This window comes from Cynocephalus volans, chromosome 7 (genome assembly GCF_027409185.1).
Source record: "Cynocephalus volans isolate mCynVol1 chromosome 7, mCynVol1.pri, whole genome shotgun sequence".
NCBI lineage: Eukaryota > Metazoa > Chordata > Mammalia > Dermoptera > Cynocephalidae > Cynocephalus > Cynocephalus volans.
The window spans coordinates 73,450,212-73,468,860 of NC_084466.1; the positions used below are offsets into that span (position 1 = coordinate 73,450,212).

At 41.0% G+C, this 18,649-nt stretch overlaps 1 protein-coding gene across 2 annotated transcripts in view; it reads left to right on the top strand.

The window, feature by feature from the left end:
- SMAD9 (SMAD family member 9) overlaps nucleotides 1-18,649 on the top strand; it is a 62,149-nt gene that overhangs the window by 22,838 nt on the left and 20,662 nt on the right. For both annotated transcript variants that reach the window (XM_063102842.1, XM_063102843.1), the window contains exons 2-3: nucleotides 11,349-11,967; nucleotides 17,100-17,357. In XM_063102842.1, the coding sequence (XP_062958912.1) occupies nucleotides 11,556-11,967; nucleotides 17,100-17,357 (670 nt within the window). In that variant the 5' untranslated portion in view covers nucleotides 11,349-11,555. The remainder of the gene's footprint in view (nucleotides 1-11,348; nucleotides 11,968-17,099; nucleotides 17,358-18,649) is intronic.

An 18,649-nucleotide genomic window follows, 5' to 3' on the forward strand; every position in this document is an offset into this window, starting at 1 on the left:
TACAGTTTCAGCACATGGCAATGCGTGGTAGAGTCTCAAAAACTTGTTGACAGAATGAAAGAGTGAACTAAAGCATTGAGAAGTACGTCAGGATGGCTTTCCACAGGATATTTTTAAGGGCTCTTTAGAAATAATCTCTATTCCTAAGCACAAGGAAAGATAATAAAATATTTTGGGTATTACCAGGCAAAATGGCCATTCATTCTTCTCAAGGTTTGTATTTCTCAGAGGACCAAAGTGGGAAAGAGGAAAAATGAAGGGTCACTTGTTGTGTTGACCACCGTGAACTACAGGCTGGAGTTAAGGAATTTAATACATTTTCAAATAATCCCAATAAACATGACTTGTGTGCTGGCACATGACAGGTTCTGAATGAAAAATAGGGAATGTTTTGAAGGTCACGCTCTGTGCTCGGTGTGGTGTGGCTGTCATGCACTGTTCCTGCCATGCCAGCTGACATTGCCTGGTTTGGGCTGAGCTGCATCAATTTGGAGAGGACAGTGTGTGGGGGACAAGTAATGTCATAGTGTGTGTTGGAGGGGGCTTGTTTCTCTTGTTCCTAAATACTGCACCCGTCAGTGCTAAAAAATGGCATCCACACAGTCCTGAGGTGACTTTACAACAATGAGAAGAAAGTCAAATGTGCCTAGTTACCTGCAACACCAATTTTAAACACTTATTTTAAAAAGAGAGAAATATCCCTTTTCCAAATTTGAGCTAAGCTATTCTACATGGATATCACTCGTATTTAGAATAATACAGCTTATCTATTTTTTGAAGGACATGCTGGGAACCTTCATAAATGTGGTTCATTGACTACATAGTAAAGTAATACTGTATTGTTTACAAAGAATCTGGAACGGTTGTAAAATTCTTAAAGTTTTAAGGATGTTTGGTGTTTTGATGGACAAAGACTTTATAAAATAAAGTGTCCCCAAAACTGATTTGATTTATTCTGCAGTTTGCTAACAATGGTAGTCTTTGGTGCCCCCCAAAAAACATTTAGAAGATAAGATGGGCATAACACATTTTTAAAGTTAGAATTATATTTGAGAAGTAGAAAAGTAAGGTGAGATCTCTTACTTCTACTAAAGAGTCTAGATTGTTTCTGACAGAAGAATTAGACATACTTTTAGAAGTAAAATTCGTGAAGTTTAGCAGTTAACTCTAAGAACTGCAACACAGAAAGAGCTTGGTAAATATTTATTGAATGAAAGGATATTTATTCCTGAAAAAGCTGTATGTGAATCAAATTTTTGTAAATTGAATCATACTTTTACTTGTATTATGATTCTTTTGTAAGACAAATAATCTTTCCCAAGTTTATATTTGTGCTAAACCCAGATTTCCATGGGTCAGAATTGTTTGGAGCAAGGACACCTTGTATTGCATCAGATCTGGTTTATTCTTTTCAAGGTTGCTAAGGTACAGGAAGTTTGATTTTTTTTTAAGGGCAAAAGTTATTCATCAGTTTATAAACAATTAAGTAAATATAGATTTCTCAAGATCTTCAATTTGTAATTGATAAATCACTCATGCTGAAATAGTTGGCCCTGATTCCTGTTCTCCTTGAGAATGTAGAATGTTTTATAAACATGTTAAGAGTTAGAAATAGAGGAGGGAAGAGAGAAAGAATAGCATGGTCTGTAATGTGGTGATACAAACTTGTGTCTACATGGAATTTCAATCAGAGAATTCTAATACAAATAAAAAAGCATGTTAAGATGGGCTCTAAGTAACACAGGCTACTTGGTTGCAACCCCGTTTGGTTTCTACTACGAGTTAAAAGCCTATTTTCACTCTGTTGTCTTGTTTTTCTGCTAAGTTCTGCTGTTTAATTAAAGCTTTAGGACAAGTAAGAGCTCCTGATGAATGGGTTGTCCCTGTTTTTAAGATGGTCATAGCTACTGTCTAACTGGAAGTGCAGGACTTACCTTGGGAATGAAAGAAACTCGGAGCCACGTTTTAGAGAAAATAGCACAGTACTTTCTGAAAGGATACAAGAAATCTAGTCTTCCTGTGGTCTCAAGAGCAGGACCAAAATATGGGGCACCCCAGAGATGAATCATATGGTACAGCTTTGAAAGGTATTGAGAAAGGAAGGGGAAGAAAGTCAATCTTTGTTAATGAAAAGTCTATTCAGGAAGAAATTCAATTATTGGCTTTTCCTCTGAAGCAGCATCAGTGCTTGGAAAAACAATGGGCAAAATATTTCCCACTTTTCTGCAGTCCTCTTCTTGGTTTTTTATTGTGATTTTTCTGACTCAGAGACATTCTTCAGTTGATACAAAATGCAAAGTGAAGTGTCTTCCACCCTTTCTCTCCGGAGCCTGGCTACCACTCCTTTTCCAAAGGAAACTCATGAGGTCAGTTTGTTGTGCATCCCTTCAGGGATATGACAGCATTTATCTCCATTCCCTTCCTCTAAGCTGTGACAGTCACACATCACTTAGTGACAGGGATGAGTTCTGAGAAATGTGTCCTTCTGTCGTGTGAGCATCACAGAAGGTACTTACTCAAACCTGGATGGTCTAGCCTCCTACACGCCTAGGCTACCTGGTATAGCGATTATAATTTTATGGGACCACTGTCACACATGCGGCCCACTGTTGACCGAAACACTCTTATGTAGCATGTGACTATGTATTAAAAGGATTCAAAAGACAAAGTAATCACTCCTTTCTGTAAGGAACATAAATACTCTGTATTACTATTTCAAAGTTTCTTCTGGCTTCCCCGCTTCCAAATGCTGAGTGCTGTGCTCACCACAAAAAATATTCAGGAGTGTTGTTTTTCTTTCCCACTTTAGGGCACTGCCTACTTTAGTAGGAATGTGACCAGTTCATATTTTGAGAGTTGCTTGCAGTGATGTTTTTGCAACTCTTATAGATAAGTGTCCAAGTACCTGCCTGGCTGTTTCAGTTATATATCCAGCTCTGGTCTCCCCCTTGTGTCATAAAGTGAAAAAGAGCCCAGTGGTAGAGGACTGGGCCACCTAAGACAGCAGTGCCCTTTTTTCCAAGAGTAGACTTGCTTTTTCTGAGGCTCCCTAGAGGAGGGGGAGACTGGCCATGGCTTTCTTGTTCACCATGCTGGCTGGCTGGCTCCTTAGGAGCTTGCCTGTTGTTTTGTATCCAAAACACACACACTCCTGGTTTCCCATTCCCTCCCCACTTCCACCTTTTCCTTGCTCCTCACATCTCTCACCCCTCCTCCTCCCAGCGTCACCCAGACTTCATTGAGACTTTCAGAGTCTGTCAGGGAACACCATCATCTTCCTATGACCGGATCGACACACTGCCTGGGTCTGCTCCCAGGACTTTGTTCTTTCTCTTCCATTCTGTTGTCCCACTCTCTCTCTAAATTTGAAACATGAATTGCTCCTTTTTTACCTATTAATCCCTCTCAATCTGTAAAATGCTGTCTAAAAGCCCCATTTAAAAAAACAAAACAAACAAAAAACAAAACCCACTACACTGATCCCACCTCCCTGACAGCCACCACCCCTGCTGGGTCTACCAGGTGTCTCACATCCTGCTCTGAGATGTCTCTGGTTGCTCTGCCTGCTTTCTCTCCCATCCTGTCCATTCTCCACATAAGCAGCCAGTGTGATCATTTAAAAATGCAAGTCAGATCATTTAACATCTTTGCACTTTGAGCCCATTCAAAGGCTCCCCTTTGTACTTAAAATAAAACCCAATTTCCAGGTATTGCCTTCAGGCTCCAGCATGGGCTGCCTCCAGCTTACCCACAGTTTGTGGGTTGCAGGCTTTCGTCCCTCACCCGACTCTCCCCACCCCTTGGCCACCCTGTGCTTTTGTCTGGAGTTGTCATTCTATGGCTTCTGGAATGGCTGCCCTTTCTCATCCTCTTGGTTTAATTACTTCCTCGGTGAGGGGACCAGCAGTGGGTCGAGGCCAGTCCCTCGCCCCTCTGTCATGTTTGTTTCACATGTAGTACAGTCCCTCCGCATCCATGGATTCAATTAACTGCAGATTGAAAATACTCTTTAAAAAATTACATCTGTACTGAACATGTACAGACATTTTCTCCTTGTGATTATTTCCTAAACAATACAACATAACAACTATTTACCTAGCATTTACATTGTATTAGGTATTATGAGTAATCTAGAGATAATTTAAAGTATCTGAGAGAATGTGCATAGGTCATATGAAAACACTACATCATTTTATACAAGGGACTTGAGCATCCTTGGATTTTGCTGTCTGCCGGAAGTCCTGGAACCAATACCCCAGTGACACTGAGGGAGGACTGTACTTCATGTTTTTTTAATATGAGTATTTACTTGTTTAATATCCAGACAAGTTTCTAAGCTCAGGAAGGGCAAGGGCCATATCTGCTTTGCTCCCCACTAGGTGGTCCCTGGCACTTAGTAGGTATTTGTAGGAGGTGCATATGCTGAAATATGTGAATAAGCAAATAGCAGCTGACAACCGCGGCTCAGCTGTGGTTCATCCTTTCCTTCAGGACACAGCCAGGCCTTCTCTTGGATCACAACATTTTGGAGACTGAGCAGACCTTGGAGGGCTTCTCTCTTCCCTTCCTGCCACCCAGGTTCCTTCCTCCATTGTCTTCCATTTCGGTACAGCTCAGGCCCAGCCTTGGGTGCAGGGGTCTTTGCTCTGTCCAAGCTTGCCAGGGGAACTACACAGGGCTGCTTTCCTCCTGTCTCTTTTGGGAGCGGGATGATGATACAGTGGCTTGGGTGTGGGTGTGAGTCCTGGCACTGCCACTTACTAGTTGTGTGACCTTGAGCAAGTTATTGAATCTCTCTGTGCCTCAGTATCCTTATGTGTAAAGTGGACTAACTCACTGCGCGTAGCTGTGGCAGTGACCTCATGCTGAAGTGCTTGCGGAGCACTTACCATGAAAATACTGAGCACGTTAGCCATAAGCCTTTCCCACTGCCCCTTTGTCCACGCTCTCCATCAGCTCCAGTTTTCGTGAGGTTCATCTCAGCGCCGCTTAGGTGGGTAGAACAGTCAGCGATTCCCTTCAAGGCCTTTACCTTCTTCCCCTTCATTCTCTGAGTTTCTCCTTTTCTCCTTTCTTCTAATTCAGTATTTTTTTGTTTTTTTTTTTAATAAAAATCTTTTGGGGATCACAGACTCTTTTAAGAATTTGAATAAAACTGCCTAGGGTCTATTGCCTTAGAAAAATCTGTATTTGCAGAACCACTCAAAATGAGCAGATAATTCAGAGGTCCACAGATGCTCTGAAATTCCTCCATGGCCCCTTGAATAGAGCCTGCCATACAAACAAGCGCATCTCTGTCGTGTTCTTTGGTGCTGTGGGCAGAAGGTATTCTACCCTGTGACAAGATGCTCATTAGGAGACCAGGGAACTGGGACTGTCCCTTCACAGACTTGTAGGAAACCTTCAAATGCAGTTAGAAAAGCTTCTTACCCAGAATATGAAATCATGATAACATTTCCGTGTTTATCCAACTGCGTGACATGAAACTGGTATGTGCGTGAGGTGGTTGTTTATCTCTTACAGTACAAACTTACGATCGCCATGCATTTGGACCATGTGGGGATGACAGCTAGTTTAAGTGGGGATTAATTTGAATTAATCAAATACACATTTAGGGGGGTGTGTGTGTGTGAGAGAGAGAAGCCCAGTTTCTTTTCAAGTGTGCACAGTAATGGGATATGATCCGTGTGTGCCAATGGTGATAATAACAGCCAACTGTTTTCTAGATAGATGCACTTTGGGACCTTTTTTCACACTTTAAAAGTACTTATTATTGCTATAGCAATTACTGGTGTACAGAAAGTGCTGTAAAAGTAAAGAAAACAGTCTGTTCCCTGAAGGGGGTTAAGTGTTTCTTCAGCAAATGTGTTCAAGGTCTAAATTTAGTTAGTAAACTGTTTTATATTCTGTATGGCTGATACAGGAAGAAAAGAAAAAGTTGTCTTATAGATAACAAGGTATACAGAACGCTGGCTATGGATTAGAGAGCCAACACTGGTAAGGCTGAAAAAATAAAAAACAAAAACAACGAAACGATGATGTTCTGGAGTGGTGGTTGTTTCTGGGTTGGGCCCTGGCAGAACAGACAAGTGTGACCTGACCCCTGGGCTGGCTGCAGTGTGTGGCTTGAAAGATGGGAGACTTTTCTTGGCCACACTGGCCATGGAGCAGTCCCCTGAAGGATTGCTTGGAGGTCCCAGTGCTTGGTGCTGGGGCGTGTTCCAGACTAGCCGACTGACATATCCATCTGAAACAGTATTTTTCAAATTTTATTTTCTTCAGGATTAAAATCATCAATTGGATGTTCCAAGGAGGCCAAGTGAGTGGAAATAATCTTTGGTAACTGCTAATGGGAGTTGGATTTAAACTGATGACTAAAAAATAAAAAAAGCTCATGTCTCCCAAAGTTTTATCCGGCTGGGTAAATTGTTTTTTGGTGTGGAATTATGTACACTTAAATCATGGTGTGTGCATGTGGTCAGTGCTGTTTTTCTTTTAAGTGGGCTTGTTTATTTAAAAAACTCAAAAATGAGAAGTTGTTTTACTCACTCAGCTGGGGTTTATTGTAAAACTCAGACGCCAGAGAAAGAAAGGAGTACTGTTTTTGTGCTGCAAGTGTGGGAAGTGGGCTCCGAGTGAGCCAGAGAAAGGACAGTCATGGTGCTTTTTTCTCTCTGCCCAAATCAGAAAAGCTCTTTGGCCAACAGAAGGCATTTCTAGAGATCTGGTATGAATGCCGGATGATGCACCAACCAATGGTTTTAAACACAGTAACGCCAAGTATACATTTTACTCTTATTCCTTTGTGGTAATAAAAATAATCCTAGAAAGAAACAAATGGCTGGAGAGCGAACTGGAAATTGTTTTGTGTTGGTAGATGACATTTGTTGTTAAAAGCGTCAATGTGACAGCCATGGAAATGTGTTGTTTTGTTCTGCTCTATGCAGTGAGGAGATACTGGGTGTGCTTTATGCTGGCAGTGGTGTCATGGGTGAAGGTCCCACTCTCCAAATACCCAGGGGCTAACAGCAGCTGAGCCAGTCACATGATCCCATGTGACACATCCAGCCAATAACCTTGGAGTCGTGGAGCCACCTCCCAGACAGAACCTTACAGGGAGGCTAAGCCCTGTTCTGACCTGCAGATGAGGAAACAAGGGGACCCATAGAGACCACATGACTTGCCTAAGATCACACAGTTGATCTATGACAGGGATACCCAGTTCTCTTATAAGAGTGAGAATGTAACCATACACAACAAAATCTTAGAACGTTATCCTAATCCACCAAGTTAGTTTATTTTTTAGCTGGGATTTAAATCCTTCTAAGTGCAGCTCCGTTATCCTCTCAGGAATCCTTCCAACATTCCCCATGTTGGGCTAAGAACTTTTCTTCATGTACCACCTCCTGTATCTCTCTTCTGTAGCTCTTGTATTTTGTGTGAGTTATCTGCTTGTGTTTCTGTTTATAAATGCTTCACTTGCATTCATCTTTAGAAGGTGCCTAATTCTTAATTTTGTTTTGTTCTTTGTACTTTATAGGAACGGGGTAACTGTAAGCAATGTTAATAGCCTCTCCTATTTTTGAAACAGTTTTTTTTTTTTTTTTTTTTTTTTATGACCCCTCTGAGAGTGCTCTGTTTTTATTATTGCTCTGAGCTTGGGCAGTAGAGTTATCAGGAGTCGTGGTAGGTTAGAGTCTCAAGTCTATGGGCGTTTAAATTCTCTGACAGTGGGAAGCTTCCCAAGCCAGGTTGACACTGAAGAAACCTGGGCAGGGGGGACTTCCACTGCTGATGTCAGTGCGATGGCCAGCTGGAGATAAACAGGGGCCCTTTGTTCTACTAGTGGCTAAAACATTATAGGAATGAGAATGGAATAACCTTTATGAACCCTAAGCTGCACTGCCTGGACAAACAGCAACTATCAACATAGACAAGAACCTTAGTGTTAGTGAGATTCCAACTCATTTTTTTAATACTTATTTTTTCTATTAAAAATATACCAAACATACAAACAAGTATAGAAAATAAGATTTTGAACATCCATGTATCCATCAGTCAGCCTTATTAAATCTTAACTTTTTGATATTTTCTATTCTCTTTTATTCCCCTACCCAGAGGCCACTGGGAGGAATTTGGTGTTTATCACTCTGAGGTTCTAAATTTAACTCTTCGGGGCCTCCCTCAATGCAAGAGGCTTTATTTTACGGAACAGGAGCTGTGTCTTGCAGCAATAAATTTATGGTTTTGGAGCCACCATGAGACTACTATAATGATTTGAAATGCGGCAGTGAGAGCAGACTGTAGACAGCCAAGGTTTTTTAGGCCTTAGATTCATGACTTGTTGGGATTTCCCCAAGGCATGAGGAAAGATGCCCTGAAAGTCACTCAGCAAGGTAAACCTCAGACAGACACAGTTCACAGAAATGTATGGTTTAAGAGTAGTGCTTTTCAAACTTTTTTGATTGTAACCCACAATAATAATAAATTTTGCATCGTAACCCTGGACACATACACACCACCAAAACACACACACACTTAACAGAGAAACACACATACGCACCACACACGCTTACACAGACACAGACACACCACACACTCACACACATACACACTCACACAGACATGCACACACAGAATCCATACCTCTGAATGGAAAGTTTTAATGAAAGTATTATACTTAATTATTATATTTATTCTTTGTGAGCTGCCTTGCAATATAGTCTATTTTGTCTTGTCGTTTTTACAAAAGCTATTTTTCTCCAATAAATTGGTTTCACCTGCCATTAGTAGATAGGAACCCACAGTTTAAAATCAAAACAAAATCCAGTTTAGGGAACTGTTATTTGTCAGATGGAGCAAAAGTTTTTTAAAGAGTACATTTAGTTTATAAAAGGCTTTTCTTTACCACTTACCTGAGCTTAAAGATTTATGCCACAATTTACTAATAACAAATCCCATGTAAAACTAAGCAGACTTCAAAGCTCTTTCAGGGTTTAGGTTATTCTGTGTCACGTTACTTCTCCTCAAAGCTCCCACCCCTCCTCAACCATTACTTTAAGGCAGCCTGGCTAGATTAAGTAAACAGGACCTCAGCACAGTGACTTAACTATGCTTTATACATTCATGATTGTTAAGCCACAAAAATCAACCTTTCCAAATAAAACTGAGCGTAAGTCAAACTGCCAAGTGAAAAAGAACAGCTATGGAGCCCTTAGCTCACCTTTTCGTCAGTTTACCTCTGTACAATGCTAGATAAAGTCCATACGAGGAATACAGTGATGTAAGTGCTGCTTTATACTCATTAAATGTCATCAATTTTTGTTTAGCCAGGCCGCCGTCCTCCACGAGGTGCCTGATAATGACGGCTATAGCAGGGCTTTACATAGCACCTTTGTTCAAAAGAAGTTGATGTAATTGGACGCAGAAAGGTGCAGCTTTCCTTCCACGGAAGCAAAGGAGAAAATTATATTTAATGCATATTAAGCATGCAGTCATTGGAGATTACGAGCTAGATTGATTCCAAGATGCTAAAATGAGTCAGCTTGCTCCAAAATGTTACCAGCAGCCGCTTTAAACATTAAAGAGGTAGCCGGTTTCTAAGACCTGGAAGAAGAAGGAGGTTTTGTTTCAGCCAGCTATTTCACAGAAGAGGAAATGTAGCTCTACTTCAGGAAATTTAAATGGGACTGTTGAATAACCGGGAAAGAATGTCTCCTTTGCATGAGATGGCAAAGAAGAATTCAGCTGATTTTCAAACAATAACAAATGTGTCAGCCGTATTTTGAGTATGTGACTACGTGTAACTACTGGAAAAGTTGCTCTCAAGCTTTTTGGTCTTGTGACACCTTTCCACTTTTAAAAATTATTGGGAACTCCAAAGAACTTTTGCCGATGTGGGTTATATTTATCAATTTTTACCATTTTAGGAATTAAAACTGAAAAAATATTTATTAAACTTAAAAATATTTATTGATCCATTAAAAAAATCCATATATATTCACATAAACGTATCTTTAGTTTTAAAAACTATGTTTTAAAAAGTTAGCAAGAAAAGTATCGTTTTGTATCTTTGTAAATCTCTTTAATGCCTGCTTTAATAGATGGCACTTAGGTTCTTTACCTGCTTCTGCATATATAATCTGCTATGATATTCTGTTTTAGTTGAAGCTTATGAAAAGAATTTAGCTCACACAAGTATGTAATTGGAAAAGGGAGGATCTCACAGATACCCTGAAAGGGTCTCAGAGACTCCCAGAGATCTTTGGGGTACACTGGAAGAACATACGTTAAGAGGCTATCCGTGATTGGTGAGATTATTAGCAATTCTAGTTTTTTTTCCCTTTTCATTTGTATATATTTCCTACAATGAAGATGGATTCCTTGTGCAAACTAAAAAAGACAAAGAAAAAAATTTAATTCAATTTTATTTATTTTGGGGGGGTACAGCGTGTTATTTCAGTACATGCATATCCTGCACAGTGATGCACTTAAGGTAGACAGCACAGTTTTGTTCCCGTTAGTTCACCTCTAATCTTCCCCCCACCCCCACCCCTCCCAGCCTCTGCTAACCGTTATTCTACTGTCTACTTTAAAACACACACACACACGCAGATTAACACCCTTATTGCAAAAGGAACTCTTAAAAATGAATTAGAAAAATTTAAGCAGAAATTTGATTTAGGACATGAGCAGATAAGTCACACACTCCAAAGAAACACATGGGGTTAATAAGCACAGTCTAGGATCTGGTTGCAGGTAGGGGTGGGGCTGCCCCAGCCCCTCGCCCCCAAGGATACTGGCCCCAGCTGGCCCTGTTGCTGGCCTGGATGTGCGGTGGTGGGGGTGGGGCTGAGGCCCATGGCCCCATCTCTCATGCCCCACAGGCGGGCATCCAACTCACAAGGAAAAATATGTTGAGAGAAGATAATCGAGGCCTTAGGAACCCAGGCAGAGAAGTTTACACCTGGGAAACCAAGGAACCACATGATTTCTTAAACAGGAAAATGACTAGATAGAAGTGGTGTTTGGGAGTACATGGGTTAGACATGGAAGCGAGGGGAAGGAGAGAAGCTACTTCAGAGGCTGTGGCAGTAATCGAAGTGAGTGGCAGGGTGGGCTAGACGCAGGTGTTGGCAGAAACAGAGAAGACACCGACTCGGAAAGACATTTTGAAGGCAGAATGACCAAGACCTGGATGCAGAAAACAGAGCAGATGGCAGAGTCAAACATGACTTAGAGTCTTCGAATTAAAACATTTGGAGGATGTTTTCCCCCTTTTATCCGACTTTGACCTTTTCTGCAAATTGCCGCAATAAAGCTAATCCAAGTCTTGTGTTGTTTTCCAGAGTTGGCCAACCCAGTCAAGGGCTTAGGAGAAAGCCAACATACTTCCCAGCTAGAGTCGGTCCCAGCTGCTTCCAGAAGGAAAGGAAGATCTGTCCCTATGCCATCCCTGGAGGGTGACTTGCTGCTGACGTCCCCTGGGCCCTGCAGGCCGTGACGGGGTCACGTGTGCGGTTTCTGTGTGCCCTGGACACCTGCGGCCGCCACCTATGCACTCCAGCACCCCCATCAGTTCCCTCTTCTCCTTCACCAGCCCCGCCGTGAAGAGACTGCTGGGCTGGAAGCAAGGAGATGAGGAGGAGAAGTGGGCCGAGAAGGCGGTGGACTCTCTAGTGAAGAAATTGAAGAAGAAGAAAGGCGCTATGGACGAGCTGGAGAGGGCCCTCAGCTGCCCGGGGCAGCCCAGCAAGTGCGTCACGATTCCCCGGTCCCTGGACGGCCGGCTGCAGGTGTCCCACCGCAAGGGCTTGCCCCACGTTATTTATTGCCGGGTGTGGCGGTGGCCCGATCTGCAGTCCCACCATGAGCTGAAGCCGCTGGAGTGCTGTGAGTTCCCATTCGGCTCCAAGCAGAAAGAGGTGTGCATTAACCCTTACCACTACCGCCGCGTGGAGACTCCAGGTGGGTGTCACGCACCGTGTCCTGGCCGATTTTCACAGTGATGGCGAATGACGGGGCACCAGGCCAGACCAGGACCTCTCCCAAAAGACAGAGAGCGGAGAGGGAGGTTCAGTTTTGAGCAACTTATCCAAAATTTTGTAGTCAGAGAAGTCGAAAGAGAAAATATTTTAATTTCAGTATACACGTAAGCTTGTGTGGTTTTGAAAAATGCACTCTTATTTTGATGTACTGTATTTAGGAGTCATCAGCGTAACCTTGTCCCTGATCTTGGGGCCTTGAAAGGTCTGAGAATGGCCTTGATAATGATTAGCTGTAAAAATAAACATCCTTCTCCCTGTTCACCCTTCCTTTGACTAAACTGAACTGAACTGAACTAAAGAAGGTTTTTCAGCCGCTGTTCTCCCCAAGCTCAGGTAAGTGGAAGGTATCTCATATCTGGGGCTGAATGGAAGTTACTGGAATTCATTCCAGGACTAAAAACAACAGGGGGAAGGTTGGCAGTTGTTCTTAAATGTGGTTCCAAACGTAGGAAAGCCCTGTCCTAAAACTCTTCACACACCCGTACATGTGTGCACATAAATTTCCTCCCGTTTGGAGAAGTCTGGTGTTTCTCTTTGTTCCTTCACGCTGGCTCTAACAGCGTGTTACTGCAACTCTGTGTATTGAATGTTCCTGTGGCATCCGGGCAGGAAGATGAGTACAGTTGTTATTGGGACCTTTCTCTCTTTGATTGGCCATTTGCCTCATTCCAGGAATCCAAAGACTGACACATTAGCTCAGGGAAATTGCCCATGTCCAGTTAAGAGATGGTCCTGTCCAGATGTGCAGGGCCGAGTGTTCAGTTCATCTCAAATAAAATTGGATAAGGGATTCATGCCCGGCCTATATTAGTCTCAGCCTGGTGGCCTTTCAGGCTCCCAAACTTGCCATTGTGTTGTAAAACAGTTATCAAGGAAGTCACCTGTCTGTGTGTGGATGCTTCTTGCAGCCACTTCACCCAGGGACTGAGACCTTGTATGAGAAGGTGATTAGAATGTCCCAGGCACTTAGTACAATGACACGTTTTCACTAAATCATGGGGGTGTTTGCTTTCTTCCCCTTTTGCCTGCTTCTCTTTAGACTCTTTGTGCCTCCTTAAAAAAGAAAAGTCCATAATGTCTGAGTTTATGACAAAAATGACTTAATTCCTTTTAGTGTCTCAAAGATTTGAGTTATTTTCAGCACCTACAATATATCGAAATGTTCACTAAGAAATCCTTTATTTCTGTCTTCCTGAGTAATGGAGCTGTAAAATGTAACAACTTGTAAAGCAGTATCTTGTAAAATATATCTGGTTTTCTTTTCGAATACTCAAAAACCTAATTTTAAAGAATTATTTAATAGTTTAGTTTTTTTATATTATGTAAGGTTCTTTTAGAAATTATAGTGTAAATGTTTTACATATGGTAGATAGGTTTCATATTATCATATTTTAAGTTTAAATTTCCAGAATGAAAGGTGGGTAAAGATTATATTAATTTAAGGTAATATTTAAGCTACACAAGTTTTTATTTTTACTTTTAACTTTGATTTTTTAATAGTAAAAAAGCCAGTTTTATATCTAGCTATCTAGCCATGTTCAAACTCAATATTTTGAGGACATTGAAAATTTTAATGTTAAAAAATTTTGCTAGGGCCGGCCTGTGGCTCACTTGGGAGAGTGTGGTGCTGACAACACCAAGTCAAGGGTTCGGATCCCTATATAGAGATGGCCGGTTGGCTCACTTGGGAAAGCGTGGTGCTGACAACACCAAGTCAAGGGTTAAGGTCCCCTTACCGGTCATCTTTAAAAAAAAAAACAAAAAAAACTACTGAATCCCTAATTATCATAAAGCTTAAGATTTGACTTCGAAATCTCTCATTTTTTGGTCATCTGTTTTAGGCGCATTGAAGGCTGCAGTCTGATTTCCTTTTCATTCCCACGTCTGTTTTTTTTTTTTTTTTTTGTCTTTTTCGTGACCGGCGCTCGCACCGGCCATTCCTATATAGGATCCGAACCCGCCCACGTCTGTTTTACTAACCTGTTTCAGTGCTTCTCAAGCTATCTGTACTGAGGGAGCAGGTTTTGTTTAAATTTCCAGTCCTTCAAATTAATACTTTGACAATACAAATGAATTGCTAGGCAAATGAAATTTGAAAAAGACTTACAAAATACCAGCCCAGTTTTCAACAGATATATAAAATTATTGTCTCATTGCTATTAAAAGTTTTTAAACACTTAGTTGCTATTAATCTCTTCATGGACTGGTACCCAATAGTTGGTGAAGTGTCTTCGTTCCTCAGTCCTTCGTTCTTTGTCTGGCATGGGTCTAGTAGCAGCTGTGCAAAAATGATTTCTCTGTGCATGATGGTTTTACTCTGTGCAGCTGGAGGTTATTTCAGGCGCGTAATTTCTCCCTTACATGAAATACCCATACTATGTCAAAACCACAAGACTTTTGAAAAAGAGACAAAAGTTTTTTTCAGCTCTGCTCTGCACCCCCATGTGACCAGTAACTCCTGTGATTTCCCTCATGCAACACTGAGATGTAGAGACAGCATGGTATTTAAAAGGTGGCATAAAATAGAAACGATATCTGTAAGCTCACTATGTCAAATTTGCAAGCAGTAGGTGAGGCAATAGAATTAAGTAGTTAGGGATAGCTGCATTTTGATTGAAAGTATTTAAAAATATGATCAGTGCAAATCTAAGGTAACTGAGCCAGTCAGGCAAGATAACAACCAGGATGATAACATCAGTTTTCTTTACAAACATTCACTGCTTTTGGTTTTACCCAGATGGTAAAAATATGTTAGCAAGATGTTTGTCACGATGAAGAAAAATATATCCTTTCTTTTCTCTTGGTGCCTCTGATCTGCAGGCCATGAAGAAATAGAAGACTATGCACTCAGAAGGGTATGAGGCATTATGTTTACCAGTGATAGGAATACACTGTAGATACCTGACATTAAAACTGAAGTCACAGAGATTATTCAAATTCATCTTCATCAAAAAACAATGAGTGTTTATTTGAACATTGTTAACATTGTAATGAACTGTCATCTAAAAAGAAGCCATATGTCATTTACTGTGTCAGCCCCTCACTGCAGGCTATTCATGAGGCAAGTCATCTTTTTATTCCTGCATGGTTGTGGAATACATTAAAGGACATTTAATGGTTTGACATCCATGCCATTTTTGTGTGGTGATATTGGATGTTTGTCCTCAAATGTCATGAGGCGGTATGTATGCAAATACTACCTTGTAAAGGGGAGAGGAAGTCATTTGTTTCTCTGCCACCCTCACCTGTAGTGGTTTTAGTTTAAAACTGTACATTTACCTATTTGAGTTTATTTTCTGTACATAGAAATGAATTATTGCTTGTTTGGAAAGAGATAAATGTATTATAGTAGAAAGCAAATGGTAGACTTTGCGATTAATGTTATTTTTATTGCATTACTATTGTTATTGACTGTTCATTCCAAAACTTTTACTTTTTTAAAGACTTTATATTTTAGAGCAGTTTTAGAACACTTATTTTTTATGAAAGCTGTTTATCAATACTTGCATGTGCAAACAAGTCAATAGTGTGATTAGAAATGACAGCCACCCCATCCATCCCCAGAAACAACCTCTTTTAACCATTTCTGGCTTAGTTTTTTTTTTTTTTTTTTGCTATTTTCCTTCATTATTACTAAAAATTATGTAAGTAACTCTAAATAATATGCTTATACATCTGTTTCCAAGTTTATCACTTTTAGATAATTTCATTGACTTTCGCACATAAAGGGTGAGGATTTAGCTATTCATATCACATTCTTCCTTCCTCTTCTCAGTCTCTGACATCTATATTTCAGTCCATAGTTAATGTTAGTCTTTGGTTATTATGCTGGTTTCCATTATGGAATTTGGGGTAAGAATTGTTTTCCCCAGAAAGGCCTTGGTCCATTGCCTTCAGTGGCCAACTTTGGGGTAGGAAGTCAAGGTCAGTTGAATCTCATTTCTTTGTAGGTGACTTTTTGAGATGATCCTCTGAGAGGTTTTAGAATATTACATTTATCCTCCTACGTTTCAAATTCAAGATGGTGTGACTAGGTCTGGATCTTTTTTCATTAATTGAGCTCTGCACTCTATGGATTTTTCAATCTGAAGACATAGATCCTTTTTAGCTCTGGGACGTTTTCTTCTGTTATTTTTTTGATCACTTCCCCACTGTTTTCTCTGTTTCTTTGTCTGGAACTTATGTTGGTCACAGATGGCACTTCAGCAACACACTGTGACACTAGAAGTCAGTAGGAGCTGTGAGTGCCTGTGCAAAGCTTGCCCTTGAAGAATTGAATCCATTCCTAAATTATGTATAGAACCAGGATCAGAAACATTCATATTCTTTTTAAAGAAGGGAACCCAGAAGGAACATACTATAATAAACAAACCTGACTTACAGGTTTTCTTATAGCTGCTTATCTTTTACTTACTCACTCTTGTAAGTATTCATCATTTGTATTTTACTTAATACCTTTTAGTTACTCACCTTTAAGTACTTCCAGTAAGAACAAATATAGGATGTTTTTATTTCAGCAGCATTACCGAACCTGAAATTGAGACTGATCATCTAAGTAATTCAACGTGGTCTCTGAAGGAAAAACATTCTGGGCATCACTTAGGGTTTAATGGCAAGCAATAGAAGCCAATTTTGTCCTCACAAAAACTTTATTGGCAGAATTAAAGGAAGACATAGAGATCATGTCTCCAGAAGGCCAGGTATTAGGACAGCTCTGGAAATTTCCATGGTAGACATGGATAGGTAGTCTCTTTAGAGTACTGACATTAGAAAGATCCTCCTCTAAGGTTTTTCATTAATTGTGACATTCTGCTAAAGATTCAGAGTGCAAAGAGAAAAACTTGGTTTAGCTTGAATCAATGCTCACTTCTTGGGTGGGGATGGAACCTTAATGGACAGTTGCATGATGAGCACAAATAGTGGAGGGGTAGTTCGTAGATGAGGAACCCTTTTATCATCAGAAACTGGGCACACATAGATGGCAAGTATCCACTCTATTCTGTGCTGATGAGCAATGTTCAATTCTGATTCTCTTGTCCCTTCTGATCCTAGTGCTGCCTCCGGTGCTTGTGCCCAGGCACAGCGAATACAACCCTCAGCTCAGCCTCCTGGCCAAGTTCCGCAGCGCCTCCCTGCACAGCGAGCCACTCATGCCACACAATGCCACCTATCCGGACTCCTTCCAGCAGCCTCCATGCTCTGCATTCCCGCCCTCACCCAGCCATGCCTTCTCACAGTCCCCGTGCACGGCCAGCTACCCACACTCTCCAGGAAGCCCTTCTGAGCCAGAGAGTCCCTATCAACACTCAGGTCAGTAAGTGCTGCAGGCAATGGGAAAATAGGATCCAACACAACTGTTTATGGTGGACAAGCATAAGTATAACCATGGTAACTAACATTCATACAGTGCTTTACAGTTTACAAAGCAATCTCTTGTAAGCCCACCCTCTGAGATGGCCAGGACTATACCCATTGCGAAGCATTTACCCTGGACCTACAACATGATAGTGCTCTGGTTTCTGGTTCTAATCCTTTGGAAGCTCTCAAAAACTAAATGGATTTGGAAAGCATCCCTGGGAATTTCCAAGAATTTTTTTAAAAAGTAGTAGAAATAAGATCAAAATATTTTTCTAACCCAGGCAGGAAGACCTGGCCTGAAGGCAAACAACAAGGAGGATCAGGGTTAGGCCTTTTCTTTGGTTCCCTCTTTAACAATCAAAGGGAGTGAGTCCCTGCCTACAAGAGACATATGTGTAACTTTAGCGCAGCAGAGAACAAGGCCCCACCTCCAGCCTGTGCTTTCTCCTTTTTGGCTATGTGAGGCCAGGACAACATCTTCAATTTGCTGAACTGAGAAAGCATATGGAAAAGAAAGAGAGAATCTAGCATATTGTAATAATTGCACATGCTTCCATACTTGTAAGGTGGGTCCAAGTTGAGATAACAAGAGATATAAAAGCACTTTACGAATGTGAGATAAATAATATCCAGAGCTAACAAATTCTTGAAGGCATGCATAAATACACACATTTGGTGCCTGATGTAACAGTCTGCATCATTCACTTATTCATGTATCCATTTATTTAGTGGGTTCTTATTAAACTTTTGCTATATACAAGCATTGCCTTAGGTTGCTGAAGGGGAATTAAAGGATTAACAAAAATTTTTCCTGTCCTCAGAGAACTTATAAAAAGTGGAAAGACAAAGGAGTTGCTTCTTCCCTTCCCAGTTGCTTAGTTCTTTTTACCCCTTTGGCAGGTCGCATACACATCTGCTCTTACATTCATCACACTGCATTATATAATTCCCTGTGTGTCTGTTTCCCCCGTTAATCTGCAAGTCTTCTCTTTTCTGTGTCCAGCACTGATTCTGAAACACAGTGGTTGCCCACCAGTTGCTTATTGACCACAGGCATTTGGAACATGGGACTAGAGCTCAGGACTGTAGATACAGATTTTTTTGATTAAGTAGTAACTAATGACTGGGCACCTGCTAAGTGTCGGGCACTGTGCCAGTGCTAGAGGGGCAGCGATGATTAAGATGGTAGTCTCTGACCTTCAGGAGGTAGTGACTATTGAGAACAATCACATAAATAGGTCCCA